The sequence below is a fragment of the Aulonocara stuartgranti genome (genome assembly GCF_965226115.1).
Source record: "Aulonocara stuartgranti genome assembly, chromosome: 3".
Classification (NCBI taxonomy): domain Eukaryota; kingdom Metazoa; phylum Chordata; class Actinopteri; order Cichliformes; family Cichlidae; genus Aulonocara; species Aulonocara stuartgranti.
The window spans coordinates 44,865,952-44,883,072 of record NC_138941.1 but is presented as its reverse complement, the minus strand read 5'-3'; the positions used below and the strand labels follow the sequence as shown (position 1 = coordinate 44,883,072).

The window sequence follows — 17,121 nt, the reverse complement described above, 5'->3', positions numbered from 1 at the left end:
AAATCAGATGAACTTGATGTTGACATGATACACTGTAAGGGCATGTATTGATGATATGGACTGCAATTAGTCAATGGAAACAGGAATTTTCCTTTTGATAGCGTCCTCTATTAATTATAAAACGTATCTCAGATACAGGTTATTTCAAAGAGCTTTTACTTTTAAAATCAGGCTGACTTGAGATCGACGTTATACCAGCATGAGAATCATCTACTGATGATATGGACTGCAATTAGTCTGTGGAAACAGGAATTTTACTTTTAACAGCATCCTGAAGTTACTCAAAGAGTAGCTCATATACAGGCAAATTCAAATGGCTTTTACTTGAAATGTAAAATCAGATTGATTTGATATTAACATGGTACCAGTGTAAGGGTACTGTTAATATAGACTGCAATTAGTATGCAGAAACTGGAGTTTTCTTTTTAACTAAAGTTATTAAAAGAATACCTCAAAAAGTTCAATTCAGAGGACTTTGAAATCCCAAAGAAGACAGCTTTGATATTGACGAGGTACTACTAGAGTACCAGGGTGTGTCCTGTGGATCTAACGTTAGAGAGTGGATTGATTATTGTTATTATGGGCAGATGTATTTGTTAATGTTGAAGGTTAATCAATCGAATGTGGCTTTTATTTTGAAATCAGGTCTCGACGTCACTTACCATAATACTCAGTATACACACAAAACACACAACAAAGTGGGGACTCGCTCGTCTGTACTTGTCAAACTGGACGCTAGCTTGACCCCAGTAAATGGGCCTGTGTTTAACCTAACAACACAAACGAGTTTTCAGACGTGTACACCGCAGAGTAGTGGGCTTCCTCTTCAGAATTAAGGGAGGGGCGACATGGCAGTCACACCGTGCTCTGATTTCAGCACAGTGTTGCTGCACATTGGCCAACAACAGCTACTTGGCGTCACTGCTCGACACCCTGACAGCTGTGAGAAGGCAGAACGTGACACGCCATGCTTTCATTAATTCTACCAGTTTTTACCTGCGGCACCGTGTTACCTATAAGGGGCGTGGCTTTGCGTTTACCCATTCCCTGGGGCTTGTTTTGAATGTGTGCCCAGAAATGTGGAGCTGACTGAGCATTAAACATCCACAGAGGCAACACTAAACTGTTTGGCCTGGATATAAACACCCTTTGTGGGCCTTTCTTCATTTGTCATACCTATTTTTTAATTAACACATAATTAATCCCACAGGATTACACAACAATCTTCAGCCCTTATTTCTCAACATACTGTAGCCTACTCATGGTTAACTTTTTTAACGTTTTGCCTGGAGCATCAAACTTAAGACTGTGCAGTTTTCTTCATTTCAATTGCCACAGGATTAAAAAGGATTAGATTAAAGTTTTTGTTTGTTTGTTTGTTTGTTTTTTACAAAGGTAGTCTTAGTTTTCTAAGACTTTTTTTAACATTCTCTGTTAAACAAGTATTAGCACCACATTAAGAAGAATATTGATAGTTTTGAGAATAAATTCAAAATTTTGAGATTAAAGTCCTAATTTTAATTGTAGAAAAAATCCTGTTTTGAATTTTATCTTCAGAATTTTACTTTGAGAGAAAAAAATCAAACTGAGTAGATTACATTTCTTGTTTCAAGATAAACTGCTAGGCCAGCGACGCATATTTTGTGACAATGGTACATCCTCTTCTAATGTCTAATCATTGATAACGTTTCATTTTGTACAAATGCATTTTTCCAAGTTTATGTTTATGGGACAAAAGGAAAATAATGTCTTTTGTTGTCACTTAAACTGATTCTGAAGTACAATTTTACTAACTCAGAGGTCATAGCAACTGTGGCAGTAGATACAACTGTAATGTCCACATTTTGACTTTTTTTTCTCAAAATGCTCAATAATTTGTTTTTCTTTATGTGCCTCTAATTCTCCTTTCTACTATCCTTCCCACCATCTTCAAATAGATGTGGGGGAAGTATCCGATATCTACAGTATCACTGCCAACACTGATGTTGGTACAGAATCAATGGTAGTGCGATTGTCTAATAACTGGTCGCGGCAGATGGCTGCTCCTACTTGAGCCTTGTTTTGCTGCAGGTTTCTTCCTGTTAAAAATTTTTTTTCTCCTTCCCACTGTCACCAAACGTGCTTGCTCACAGGGGGTCTGTCCTGATTTTTTCTGTGTTTTCTTACAATATAAAGAAGGTTTAGGCGACAGTGTTGTGATTTGGAGCTATATGAATTGAATAGAATAGCATGGAATTGAATTGAAAGTAATTTGTTTCTATCAAACACAGCTCAAACATGCACTATGAAAACTGTTTGAACCTTTTTGTGTGGACGTCTCCTTTTTTATAGAACATTTAAACAAGAAATTTGACCCAAAGTGCATTAGAGATTTATTTTTATTTTTCAATTATTAAGCAGTGTCACTGTGGTACTTTAAAATGCTCTTTCATCAGCCTCTGACTGTTTGGATTCCTTGTTGCCTTGTACTTGTGACATGTGCAATGACAATAAAGTTGAATTCTATTATATTCTATTCTAAAATACCTTACCTACCCAATGGCACACTGGTTTAGTGTGTCTAATGCCACTTGATGTCAGTGTTGCGAAGCTTTCAGCTGAAATTGTCAATACAAATGATTGCTTTTAGTTTCCAGGATATGAACTCACCTTTGTTTCACATCAGTTGGATAGGGACTTTCTGATATTTTACTCTCTGTGGTTGTTGTTTTTTTAAAGAAATTAAGAAATATTAAGAATCATGATTTTCACAGCTTAAAGTTGCCTTATTGTTAGCTGCTAATGGCTAAAACATTCTTAACCTGTAAGGTGTGCTCTTCTCACCTTTCTTTTAAATGATATTTCTTAACAGCAGAATCTTTTAATGCTTTTTTGATTTTTCATTTTTTGGACAAAGACATGACTCAGTGTGTGCATTAGCAGTCACCTAGACAAGATGGAATAAACTAGCTGTCCTGTGAAGGAGAGTCTTAGGATATTGGATAGATTATATGAGGTGAAAAATGAGTGCCTCCACTGTCTTTTTTTTTTTTTTTTTTTGAATCACAGTTCTGTAACCCAAACTATTGATTCTAGCATTTTAATTATGACAGTAAATACTCACAGTTACAATGTTACAAACAAACCTTTTATTCTAGCTTCTCACTAATACACATCTCTACCCTACAAACCTATTTACTAACATAACAGCCTGTTCATTTCTTTGATTTTTAATTTGTTTTGGTATTTTTTTCTATTCACGACTTCATTTTTAACGCAATTAAAGCACATTTTCCATAGATTTACAACAACTTGCTTTTGACAGCCAAAACACAAAATGAAGAAACTAGCGTCAAACTGTGGGCCCAGTCTTTAATTCTACCATAATATATACACTTACTGAGCTCTAATGCTAATTTCATGTCTATTTATGTTAGGTTTGCCAAGTCAAATTATAGAAGTAAATATTTACTTTAAAGACCTAGTTACATTACATATAATTACATTTTATGATTATTTAGCTGTTGAACTAGTACACAAATAACAGTTTATTTGTGCGTAGTCTACAGTACAATACAATCACCCCTTTTCAGTTTATGCAACCAGAAGTGCAGGAATCTGCCAAACAGGACAAAGCTTCAGTGTTACAGGAGCATATTTCTTTATTTCACTGTCTTGACAAACACATCTTACTCAGGTTAAAACTAATGCAGGAAGATTCACAAACTAAAGCCTTCCTTGATTCATAGTTAGGTTCAATATAGCAGTTAATATAGAGACTCATTCAGATTACCAAAAATAAAAGAAGGGTTCTCATCAGAAAAGGAAAATGTTAAAGTAACAAAGTAAAATCTATAGTAATCTGTAATATATCTAGCAGCACAGAACATCTCAAATCCATGCCATGTAATATAATTAAAAAAAAAAAAAAAACACCAGTAAAAAGCTGCATTATAGTGACATCACCAGTATTTAAAAAAAAAAAAAAAAACAAAAACAAAAAACATAATGCGCATGCAAATGGGTTATTTCTCTTCATAAACTTTAGGCTTGTTTGTAGGAGAACAGTACAATGATATATTAAAAATAAATTAACATTCAATAAATTACAATTACCCAAACATTTGATTGTGAATATGAAGCACTGTCACATTTTCTCTTTAAACATCTAAAATGAGTTCAGCTCTTCTAAAGTTTTTCTTACAGATAATTAAAAAAAAAAAAAAAAAATAGTTGCGAGAGTAAAATTTACCAAACACAATACTACTAATACTTCCACTGCAAACATTTTAATACGTGTGACAGGAATGTCAATCATGAAACTGCATTGTACTGTCTGCAGCCAAAGTGACCATTACAAGCGTCACATGTGTTGCACTCCTTGCAGCACAGTTGTAATTTACTCAAAGTACCTCGAATAGAATAAACCAATCTGAAACTTCATATTTAAAGGCAGGTGCAAAATGAATCAACAGTTCGATCAGTGAGCCAGGAGAGGGTGTTGGTAATCTTTTATAAATGAGTAGCAATGTGCTGGAGTTGCTCAAATACTTCCAGTGGCCTCCTGAAGCTCCTCTCTGAAGGTGTTAAGTTCCACTATTGTGTCATTGAGCACGGCTGCAACTTCTTTTAGTCTAGCTACCATCTCCTTCTTGCAGCTTTTCTTCAGCTCCCTGGAGTCCTTGGTGAAGAACTTATCCATGCCTTCAAAGAGTCCTTGCACTGCGGCCACCGCTCCGTCAGTCATTTCCGTCGCTCGCATCACGGGGGAGTCGACCAAGCTTATTATTTGGACGGCCCTGCGGATCTCCCAGTCGTCTGAGTAATGCTGGGTTCCAGACCTGAGAAACGGATGGCCTCGCAGTTTGTACAAGCCCTCATTGACAAAGTGGAGGATTTTGTTGATGTCCAGCAGGTGAGTCTCATACTCTTGCAGCACTATCTCAACCTAAAGAGAGTCAGAAAAGAAAAAGGCAGGTTCAAGCATGAGATGAGACGTGATATTCAGTTTTAACTTTTACAAAAAAGTTGCATTAAATCCTCAAATGAAAAGTAAAAACACTGCTCTGAGAAGTTTCCAAGTAATCTACAGCACTGCGCTTTATAAAACTACAGCTTACCTTCTTCTGGTCCTGCATGTTGTTAACATTGTCCGAGATGGCTGCAGAGGCCGAAGTTATTCCTCCAGCTGTCGCCACACCCACACCTATAGCTGTAATTACCAGAGAGGCGCCAAAAGTGAAGGGTGCCAGAGCTAAACCAGCAATAGCTGTCACACCGCCCACAGCTGTGGTGGTGCCACCAGTGATCCCAGCAATCTTGGCTTTCTGGTGGAACTCGTTGATGTCGTCAGCAATGGCGTGGAGCTTGATGATGTCCTGCCAAAGGACCTCGGCTCGCTCTGTGAAGACCTTGTTGAATACACGCAGGCCTCGATGAACCTTGTCTGCCAATATGGTGAACGACCTGGGAAGTAATCGAGAGCCAAAGCAGAGAATTGGAAGCAGCGAGTTAAAATCGGGTTCTTGATAAAATAACATCTGGGATCCCATCAGCTTGTCTGCTGACCTGGCCTGAAGAGGCCAATTTTCCTGGCTTCCAGTTTAGCCAGAATGTAAGTGAACCAATATCATAGATTTGACAGGCAATGCTATTTTTTCCAGGCATAATTTTGCACCACCAAAATGATTCACAACACATGGCATGTAATGTGACCTTAAAATCAAAATGACATCAATGGGATCAAAATGTCAGGGAACAGAGCAGAAGGCAGCCAACGGGGCAAAGAAGCACTTTTATAAGAAAGCTTCATTAAGAGAGTTCAGTCTATTATAAAGAATAAAGGTGGCCAATACCTGATAATTAACTTTCAATCACATTACAAACTAGTTCACCTTATCTACTGTATTTCCACACGTTTTTGAACATTAAAATAAAAAAAATAAAATAAAAAAAAACCACAAAGAAAAAAAAAAAAAAAAACCCAAAATAAGCACTGCACCCATTTCCCATTTGCCTAGAAAATTTTTTTTTTTTTTTTTTAAAAGGAGGGATTCGTACTTATTTACTGAATGACAGATTACCACAACATTAACTTCTGGTATCAAGCTGCAAATTACTGCACGTACTTTGATTCATCTTTCATGACTATTTCCTCATCGTCTGATGCCACCTCGTCCCATTCTGTAATGCAAAACAAGCAAGAGGTGTTATTTAAGCTTTGAAGATATGTCAAAGTGTTAGCTTCCTTTATTTCAATGTGAACAAGTCTGATTGTGACTCACGCTCCACTGTGTTCCACCACTCCATCAAACTATCAGTGTCCTGTGAAAATGAAGTGTGACAGTTTACTTGAAAGATCAGTAAACAAGCCTGTTTAAAATAGAGTATCTGCAGTGTTTAAAAAAAAAAAAAAGAACAGAAAAAAACCCCAAAGACTGACCCCATCCTCATCTTCATTCTCATTAGCTGCCAAAGCCTGCTCATCCATCTGAGCAGCCCGCCACTCTGCCTAAATTGGAAAGGAGGGGTGGACGTGACCAAAAACAAACCAGTGATTGAGTCAACAAGTCTCTGCAGCACACATTCATACATGACTTATCAAAACAAGCTGAGCCCTTGCACATATCAAGTTGTAGTTGGTGTGTCAGACTATGCAACTAAACCAGTCTGGCCGCATGTCAAAGGAATGTGGTTCAGAGAGAAACAGAACGAAGGCAGCAGTGGGGAACAAAACATTTCATTGTCAAAAAGCAGCCGACGACTGAGAAACGAAAGTTTGCCATGTATAAATAACGACAAAATGTTCTTAAGGAAAGGAAATCACTCAGAACAGTTTGTTTGATCCTGTTTTAGGCTTTGGTTCTGTCACAGCAACACACTCTTCATTTACTAAATCAGGTTTAGAACAGAGTTATTAGTGTAAAATAGTAAAACTGGTAACAATGCTGTACCCAGCACTGATATGTGTTCCAAGTTTATCATGACAGCATTGTTAATTTAAAGATTATTTAAAGGTAAAATTCTCCATGAAGATGATTCGATGGAAAATGTTTTAACTGAGCCTGAAGTTGTTATCAAACTCAAAGCCAAGTCAAGAATGTGTATCACATTCCAGAATAACCTGAGAGGAAGTAAATGCTTCTTATTAGGACATCAATACTGGTGTGATTAGATAAGGATTATGGACAGACTATTCATTGCTGTATAAGTCAAAGTACTTTTGTAACATTTAGGTTTTTTTCATGTTAAAAGTTGTGAACTCACCCTAGCAGCCTCTGATAGGTAGTCACCAGCTCCTGGTGGATCTTCACTCTCTGCATGTGTGGCTTTGTTCTATGAAACAGACAGAGTAATGATGCGGTCTTGTACCTGAAGACCAGACAGCAATAAGAAAAACTCCTGCAAAGTTTAGCAAACCTTATGTTTCAGTTTTTTGGGGACTTTTTTGGGCGACTTTTGAAGTTTTGAGGCCTTTTTCTGTTGGCAGGGGAGAAAAAAAAAACAACAAGTATTTTTCAGTCATATATTACATGATGGCAAAAGAAAGCAGTAGAAGTAAATCAAAGTGAAATGAGTACCGGTTTGTAGAAGTCCACTTCATCCTGTTTATCTTCATCATACATCTCTCCGGGACTCGTGAAATCTCTGTCTGTCGTGTAGTCCTCAGCAAACACATTCTGCAGAAGCAGGAAGTAAATAAATGAAACCCAAAGCTCAATAAGTATTAGCAATAGTGTGTTATGCTAATGATTGTAAGATAAACATACACTTGATGCATGCCGGGGTGTGTGGTAGCTGAATCCGATTAGTTCACTCTGTCCATTGGCTGTCTTAGCTTTTCGTGGCACAGGAAGGGGAGGTTTAGGTTTTGCTTTTTTCTAGCAGGGAAAAAACAATTTTATTTGTCATGGTGACGGCACAAAGATGTATTTAACAGCACGAATAGATCAGAATCAATTTACAAGTCACTCGGCAAAAAAAATAAATACCTTGTTTCAAAGATTTTAATGGTAATGTTACAAAACACAAATTTGAGAAATTTTAAATTTAAAAAAAATAAAAAAATCTAAAATACCGGTTTGCAGTCCTCCATTTCATTTAGCTCTTCATTTTCTAGCTCCTCTGCACACCAGCTGGTCTTTATCAGATTAAGAAAAGAAGAAACTTTATGAAAATCAGAAATCAAAAACTCATTACTCCCCATCCTGAATCCAGATAGAGCAAAAATATTATAATAAAATTCCTGAATATTCAATCTGTTATGAATTCACCCTTAAAGCTGTAACTAAATCCTGCTGAGGACAAATCATTCACAAAGCATACAAAAAGCTACTAAAGGCGATACAGAAGCCGTATTTTTCCCCTTCAGAGGAAACCAATAACTTGAGTTTGCATAATCCAATAATCTTTTTAAACTTTCGAGGACACACTCATCTGTAAAGTATGAAATGAACGACGGCCAATCAAAACAAAGCAAACTTGTCCTATTAAGATTTAAGGTGGGTTCATTGAGTCACATTTAACTCATGCATTCAATAACACTAGTACATGCTCATGGCGCAGTATTATTTGGTCTGTGATTTTAGTCCATTGTCAGGTGGTTGCTAGGCAACAACACGTGTCATAGGAGGCATCGTCCTAATTTTGTGGCTATAAACAACATCTTAGCATTGTGAAATAATATCATACAATGCTATAAAGAATACGGGTTAAGCCCGTTGGTAGGTAGGTGGTTGCTTGGCAACATGAAGACATAATGTGATAAGATAATTGTCACATTATAGATAATTTTCAAGGAGCCAAAATATGTGTCAAATTTTATTGCGCAACTCTTAATTGCAGGCAAACAGAATCTATGTATTATCGTAAGATATAAGAAAATATTTCCCTTTCATTGGTACAACTCCTGGTAAGCTTGCAGTTTGAATTTCCCATCCATGTGATAATTTCATTTATCAGTTCTGATGTTAATGTCACAATATGACAATATTGGTGGGCAGAGTGATTACAAGGCTTCATTACATCAAATGCCATTTCAAACTACAAGGTTTCTAAATAGCAATTAATATGGAATGTAATCAATAATAGTAATTCATTACAAAAACTAAACATATTATAAATAATGACAATTAGGTTAGTCAAGAATACATCTTTTTGATGTACCCATTTACTTATTTTCATTCGACTATAAAAAGTGCTTAAAAACAAAACCATGCTAACTCTGTTGCTTCGCCCTTTTTAAAGGGTGAGCAAACTGGTTATAAACAGGACACCGAGTTATAGAAGACAGGTTTATGCAAGCCAAATCTGACTGTTACCTTCTTATCAGGTGTGTAGCCATGTGCACCAAAAGCTCCGTCATGTGATTTCTCCTACATGGAAAAACAACAGTTTCAAGAATGTGATATGCCTTCATACCACAAATACCACATTTGAGCAACTTCACATGCAACGTCCAAACTACAGGAGTCCTAGTTTACACACTCCTACCTTTGAGCCTTTATGAGGTGTATAACCATGAGCTCCCTTTGAATCATCATTTGTCTGAAGAGAAAATGGTTTAAAACATTTTTAAACTGTTTTTTTGCAAATTACATGATTTTTACTTACAAAGCAGTAAAAGCTGAAATTTAAATAGTGCTCTGTGTGTGTAATACCTTAACTGGAGCAATGACGAATCCTCTGCGTGGCACAAACTTTACTTTCAATAACTTTTTGGTTTTCTGGAGAGAGAAAAGACCATATTTCTTAAAATGCACGGCAGTCTGCAGACTCTGTTATTTATCATAAGCATAACAAAAGCAAACAAATTTCAGAGCATCAACCTCTCCATGAGTTTCCCCTTCTTCCTCCTCTTCACCACTACTTTGCTCCAAAGCTGCCCCCTGTAAAATGCACATTATCCATTGTTAATGCAAATATCAGGCCCCAATCACCTGGCAGCAACTCAAAGCATTTACACAAAGATTGGGGGAAATTAATGTATCCATACCAACTACTCATTCACACAACCTACCTTTGATGCATAAGGTGAATGTCCATTCAAGTCCTTTTCCTCCAGCACAGGGGAATTGGCAGATGGTCTCCTAAACAGGTGACCAACCTTTGGCTTCACACTTTTCTTCTGGTAATAAAAACATATTGTTAATGAACAAAGTTATGAATTCTACTGAAATGTTAGAAGAGGGAGGAGCATAATCTATACTTTGTAGTCCATCTCCTTGTTATCTTCAAACTCTCCTGCAGACATTTGCAGCTCTGAAAACTGTTCCTAAAAAAAAAAGAACGACACTTATATTAGTGTGCTCGCTAGGAATCTAATTATGACCAACTTTATGGTGAAGCGAAATGTCATGCCCAGGTTTTATTAATATTTATTACTTTAGAATTTCCTTAAAGTTTTATAGTTAAACTATTGGGAGTGTAGTGGTTTACAGATTCGCCTAGCATTTGAAAGGCACAGATCACCCGAGACACAGGAATGTTTCCCACTTGAACCATTTCTCAAAGCATTGATCATTTTATTTGTTCTTCCAAGAATAATGTTTTCCCATTTTTTCCCCAGTTTTATCCTTTAATATTGCACAACCACAGAGAATTTGGACAATCTAGTGTTACCTTGGACGCTTTACTCGTGAGGGGCAGCGTGTTGCTCTTCCCATTATTTATGACATCGGGAGATTTGCTCTAAAAAGTGAGAATCCTTGGCATTAAAATGACAAACAGTCACACAGAAAGAAGCAGGGAAACGGTTTTTCGTAGCGTACCTTTGACCCTCTCCTGGACAAGTGGGACATTCTGAATGCCTTGTTCTTTTTCTATAAGAAATACTGGAGGTGAAGCTACATGCAAGACATAGGATGTAAAACAGCCGGGAATGTGTAACAATGAATAAAATGAGATCGATGATACCTTGCTCTTGCTGTGACTCCCATCTTCACTACTTCCTCCATCAGAATCGGCCATTGCCTAAAGAAAATATTTGACTTTTAGCTACTTTTTGGTTTAAAATAACGATTAAAAAAATAAATAAATAAAAGCTAGTCAAATAACGAACGGTGGCTGACCTTCAGCGACTCCCTTCGCAGTCTCAGTGTTCCTGACTAGGGGAAAAAAAAAATATCACAGGTTTAGTAGCTTGAATGTTTTTAGCATAATTTTGATTAGACATGAGTTCATGATGTTCTCCAAGGTCAATTTTAAGAAATGTGTTCTTACAGGTTTGAAGTTTGGGTCTAGCTGAGGACTGTCATCAGGCCAGTCTTCCACACACCTTTCCTGTTTTAAGATGTTAATAAAACAGATCTTTATATTGCCAGCTGCCCACCCTCTTGTAATAATTCATGTTACAATATGTGTTTGTGCAACAACAGCATAAGAGCTTATGTGACGCAGTGGTGGTGCCATTTAGTTTTAGTATGCATATCCACCCTAAACAGAGTACATTCCTGCACCCAGTGAGGTTTGGCTTCCATTTCAGATGGTCTCTCTTTACCATCAGGTCAATATACAGCATCAGTTCATCATTCGATAATAACATTTTCCAATAGACAAACTGCCTTGAATGGGATTGATTGGTAGTCATAAAGGTAAAATTTGGCTTCACTGGTCTTGTAGCTTTATATGGAATGCATATTAAGCCAACTGACATTATCCAGTAGTAAAAGTGTCTTAATGTTCATTCCATCCAACATTTCCATAGGATCTCATAAACGGTGTCGCCTCGGTCTTTCTGTAGAAAGTCCTCATCTTTATCGCTATCTCTGGAAAATTTGTGATCAAAGTCTCATATTTGATTAATGAAACTTACCTGCCCAATAAACAGGATGTCTTCAAAGACAACATAGTTCTCAGGCTCCACTGGTTTCATTTCCTGCACAATTATAATAAATAAATATTTATAAAAATAATATATCCTATTCAGAGCATCATAAAAACAAACTACTGTTTTAATCTCTTCTGTGCAAACCAATTAGCCACATAAATTTGAAATTTGAACCCCATGGCGTACCGGAGTTTTTTGTTTACGGCGAGTAATCGGTTTTAGATTTTTGAAGGATGGTTTGGGAGAGACCTTCGGTACGCTTGGTTCAGGTTCACTCTAAACACAGCAGCGAGGAGACAAAGAAGGCAGTTAAAAGCAAAGCAAATCCAGCATATTTGTCAGCTCAACAAGAGGAAACTTAGTTTTTAGCCTACAGGGGATTCCAACTGTGGTGCCATTTCTGGTTTTAGTGGCTTTTCTGGCTGTGGTGGCCGTTCTGGCCTTCGATGTCGAGTTCGAGGAAGCGGCTTCGGCGGACGTTTAAAAGACTGCATCTGCGAAATTGATTATAAAAGAAGCTATCAGGCGCATGTCGTACAAATCAGAGTTAAACTTTGCTGCTGATATACAACCTACTGCACAAAGGGAACTTCATCACAGCACACTTGAATGTACAGATAATGAATGATGGTTGTTACATACGTTGCTCATTCTACTTGGAGATTGGCTGGGCGAGTCAGACAGATCCCCGGCCTGAATGATGGGGGTCGGCTGAAGAATGTCATGCTTGGTTCCCCGAGGAGTTGTCAAGGTAATCTCTTGTGGCTTTTGGAAAGGCTTTGGTGGAACTGGTGGCGGAGCTTTTGATTTTTTAAATACATGTGAAGATGATGCGTCTGGCACATCCAATTTCAATTCTGAAGGACTGTTAAGAGAAGAGTATGAGGAATCTGAGGCAATATTTTTGGAGGCCCTTCTCTGTGATGGAAGTCGCTGAAAAATGTCTGGGGTCCCACTAGAAACATCCTGGAAAGGGTCATATTTTGTAAAGGGAGTGGAACCAAATGGGTCACCCAAACTGGAGACATCTTGGAATAAATCCTTTGCGATCGGGCTTGCGAATGGATCAACTGAATTCGTCGATGCAGTGGAAAATGCACTCAAATTTTCTTTAAAAGACAAGCCAACAAGTTCCTTCTCTTTAGTATCTTGTTTGTCTTTCTTTGTTGAATCTGCCTGAAATAAATCAGTTTCTTTGGTTGGGGCTGTGTAAAATGGCTGTGGTGACTGAAACAGATCATCCGCCTTCTCAGTGGCAGTATAAAATTGATTTGCCACAGTAGATTTTGGAGTCAGGAACAAATCATCCTCCTTATTTAAAGGAGATGTGAATGGGTCTACAAATGTACTGGCAGGTTTATCAAAAGGGTTCGCCTTCTTAGCCCATGGAGTTTCGAACAAATCTTCCTTTTTATCAGCCTGGAAAAGATAGTCCTCTTCGCCTTTAAAGAGGTCAGAGCTTCTGGTTGGAAAACTCTTAGAGAGGTTCTGCCCCTGAGCCGGAGTTGCTTTAAATAAGTTTGGAGAGTTCAGGGTCACATCGTGAAAACCATTAACAGTTGCATTATGACTTGGTGCTGATCTGTGGAAGAGGTCTTGGTCATTGTTGTCATTTTGGCTTTTGAACAGGTTGTTCTTGGGTTCAGGAAACATGCCTCCATTTTCCTCAGTCCTATTTTCAGAGGGAAGATCGCTCTGAAAGTCAGGTGGAGACACAAAAAGGGAATCACAGTCAACGCTCTCCGAAGTTTTCTTTCTTTTGTCCTCTGTTATGTCACCTTTGTTTTCCTGATAGTGGAGCACAACATTATTCTTTAAAAAACAAAAAACTAAAACAAAAACGTGATGTTGTCATCTGGGTTTAGAAGCATGAAATCAGTGTAATATACATACCAAGTAATATGCATAGAAAGGGTTCGTCCTGGAAGAACTCCCATTGACTCCATTCCTCTTTTAAAAGGAGAGAAAAGGAAGTGATTTTAGTCATGTCATGCAAAAACATCTCAGGGCTTAACAGGAAATGTTCCTCAAACAATTACACAGATTGTTTCATGGTGGCAGGGTAGTATTTATGCCAAGTTTAACTTTAGTTTCTTCAGTATCGCCCACAATTGATCTTTTCCTAATATTTCAATGGCCACACACCAGAATAGTGCCTCTCGCAAAGTCATTTGGAAAGCATCGCTAAGAAATGCTTCTTTTAATGACAGTCTAATATTAATCGCTACAACATGCTGACAAGGCACTTTATTAATAGAAAAGTCCAGTCAGACAAGATCTCTTGACAACAGCGTGATTAGACAAAGGGTGCAGCTTTAACCTGTGACACAGACAGAAGAGGAGGACTTATAAAAACACAAAGATGAGTTTGAATTAACACAATCTCACAAACTCACCTGTGGTTCAACGTTGTCAGTCACATCTGACCACTCACCACCCTGTGGGCAAAAAGTCACTGACACTAAAAAGAGATTTCTGGAGTGAAGTGTTTACATAATGACATTATCAGGACGTATCATGTTTGTTGCCTGAAATGCTAATCAGTAAATACACTTTTCCAGGCATGTGACATGCACTTCCACACCTGTCCATTAAACACCAACTCATATTTTGGTGCCGTTTAAACCATAACTCACAAGTATGACAGAGGCACATCTGTGCTCATGCAGGGGAACCAATGCTTCTCAAAAATTTTACACAACCTGCAGTTCTGTGTAAGTGAAAAACTGCTTTCTACCCTCTGTGGTTTTTTGCCATTCATTAGTCAGAATTTCAGGTTGTCACAAATTGTGACTTTGGAGAAAATAACAAAAAAAAACAAAAAACCCACACACCAAACTTTAGTTGTTACGTCAAAATTTTTAGACAACCTGAAATTCTGACACCCCCCTCGCTTCTTCCTCCAAAGAAAGTATGGATTGTAGATAGAAAGCAAGAGCGTGCATTTGTGTGTCTGCTCACCTTGTACCGATTATGGAAAGGACTCTGGGGAACTCTTTTCAGCATATTCTGCAGTTCCGCAATACTCTGTAAAGATAACATGCATGGATTATGGTCCACTTTTCTTTGTTGTGAGCCAGCGAGTACAATACCAGTGATAGTTTGGTATCAATGGAATATTTTCAGATTGCAGTTAAAATGATGACGATTATCTAAACAAAATAGCTACATGTAACTTTCTGAGACTTAAGGATGTATTCCTGCAGAAGGTTCTTCTTTTACTTTTAATTCACAGTACATACAGTATGTAGAGGCTTAAAAGCAGCTTTACTTTTAGACTAGACTGTTGCATGACATAAAGAAGTTACGCAACATCTACTTTAAAATGAAATCCGGTAAGCCTACTCCTCCTGTAGAATCTCGTGTTTAGAAATTAAATGAATCAATGTATGTTTGTGATTGAGAAGAGTCCAACAGCAGTGATCGCACAAAATTAGCTTTGCTGTGCAAAAGGCACGCATGACAGGAGGCATCTTGATATTCTGGGTATGTCAATCTAGTTCGTTTGCCTGAACAAAAACAGCACAACATGCCAGCAGCAGTACAGGGAAACTGGCGATGACACATGAAACCATGAAGAGAGAGTGTTTACCAGTCTGAGGACATAATGCGAAAACTGTAGTATATTTTAAGTGGTTCATTGAGTAGTGCACTTTTAAGTACTCACACGTCGTCTCTCTCCAGATGCAGCTTCTGATGTTGTCGCCTCTCCGTGTTCGTCCCCTCCCTCGATATTTTCCTACAATATTCAAACAAATCAAAGTAACTGATTACCAACAATGAAGCTGCAGTTTCTGACAATGGAAAGTTTTAAATCTCCTCAAAGCGTCAGCCTGCACATTCTAATTAGCTTGCAACAGTCTCACACTGATTATTCGCTATTTGTTTGAAATTCTTTAATACTCACAGCCGCATCTTCCCTCATGATGAGCAAAACTGGTTAATTTTTTGATGTTGAAGGTGAACCGGTGTGAGTTATCCTTTAAACGCAGCAGCTCCTCTGGACCTACTGGAGTGGCGTTTATAATTAGCTCTGAGTCTCACTCACCTGTGACAGGTCGGCCGGTCCGAGGATTTTCAAAATAAGAGGATTTTCTGCACATGCGATTCTTGTTCCGTCCGCTTGAAACCCAAATAACACCAACATTCACGGCTTAAGAGTGCCTTAGACCTCTACACATTATATTTTAATGCTTTAATTTTGTCACGGCCGTTTAAAAAGTCAAGAATGTAATAATAATAATAATAATAATAATAATAATAACGATAATAACAATTTGATAGCACCTGTTTAATTTCCCGGCCTTAAAACGTTGTTATTGTCCTTTGATCGCTCTTTCATGTCAAGGTTGAGCAACCACAGCTAAAAAATTATGCTTCTGAATTTGTTTAAATTAAGAGCCGTTTTTTCACAATTATTTTGAAGGTAAATTTCCGGTCTCTTACCTGTTCGGCCGGCTTGTCGTAGCTGCTTTTCTTCTTGATGTTTTTTTTAGCTGTAGTGCGAACCGACCGGTTATCCTCTCCCAGCTTAACCAGGCGGACGTGACGGTGTATTGTTATTTATGACACCTACTTTGAAAACAACAAAACTCTCTAATGTGTAACAAATGGCATGAAAGCAGACGCAGACTGACTGAATAACAATTATTGTTCAGATTTGGAAATGCATAACAGAAAATACATCATATCTTCGTCTTCAGTTGAACTGTTATATAAGTAGTGAACCCATATGAACAAAAGCCATCCTCATGTCCAGAGCCCCTTGTTACTCCAGGGCTTTGGTCATGTCAAAGAATAGCAGTATGTGGACACTCAGGGAAATTATTAAGATTTGCCTCCTTTGCTGACTGAAGACACTGGATTCTTAGTTTAACAACGTCAGAAGTGTCAAATGGCAGAAGCTCTATAGAAGATCTGTATAATCTGATTGTGAGAAATGGTCTTATTTCTATGGGAAAACTGTAAAATACAGCATAACAAAGTGTATGTGCGACTGTAAAATGTGCTGACACCTGCTTGCCTCTGCAAAACCTTGAAACAGGAAGTTCAACTGAAATGACTCATTAGACCAAGCTCGCAGACAGCTCAAAAGCTCATCAGCTTTTCAATCTTCTCCCACGCCCACTCTAAATACGGACTGGAAACTAACAGCTTTACCAACACACATGCATGTCAACACACAGCATATTCAAATGTAACTCTTTATTTTCTAATACATAGTCTTTATAGGATCTTTTAACCTTCCTCTCGTGTTAGCTTTCTGTTTTCATCTCTTATGTTAGCGGGTCGGTTTTGACCCGTGAATTAAATCA

At 37.8% G+C, this 17,121-nt stretch overlaps 1 protein-coding gene across 1 annotated transcript; it reads right to left on the bottom strand.

Moving 5' to 3' along the window:
* Nucleotides 1–3,623: 3,623 nt before the first annotated feature.
* LOC309703961 (uncharacterized protein) lies at nt 3,624–15,821 on the bottom strand. The gene is made up of 30 exons (XM_082528897.1): nt 15,714–15,821; nt 15,474–15,545; nt 14,768–14,833; nt 14,203–14,244; nt 13,700–13,756; nt 12,449–13,594; nt 12,181–12,300; nt 11,993–12,082; nt 11,792–11,854; nt 11,200–11,259; nt 11,049–11,084; nt 10,894–10,950; nt 10,749–10,799; nt 10,600–10,668; nt 10,187–10,252; nt 9,998–10,105; nt 9,807–9,866; nt 9,639–9,704; nt 9,472–9,525; nt 9,300–9,353; nt 8,057–8,119; nt 7,749–7,859; nt 7,560–7,658; nt 7,399–7,458; nt 7,246–7,314; nt 6,422–6,490; nt 6,264–6,303; nt 6,108–6,162; nt 5,100–5,445; nt 3,624–4,927 (listed from the first exon to the last, which is right to left on the bottom strand). Exons 1-30 carry the CDS (start codon nt 15,729–15,731, stop codon nt 4,523–4,525), a joined length of 3,672 nt encoding a protein of 1,223 aa, XP_082385023.1. The 5' UTR covers nt 15,732–15,821; the 3' UTR covers nt 3,624–4,522.
* Nucleotides 15,822–17,121: the final 1,300 nt, after the last annotated feature.

What these genes read in the sequence shown, in the direction of transcription:
- LOC309703961 (XM_082528897.1), bottom strand. An exon ending in CCAAAAAACTGAAACATAAG is followed by an intron (nt 7,315 to 7,398) that starts GTTTGCTAAACT and finishes TCTGTTTCATAG; the next exon opens with AACAAAGCCACACATGCAGA. An exon ending in ACCTATCAGAGGCTGCTAGG is followed by an intron (nt 6,491 to 7,245) that starts GTGAGTTCACAA and finishes TTTCCAATTTAG; the next exon opens with GCAGAGTGGCGGGCTGCTCA.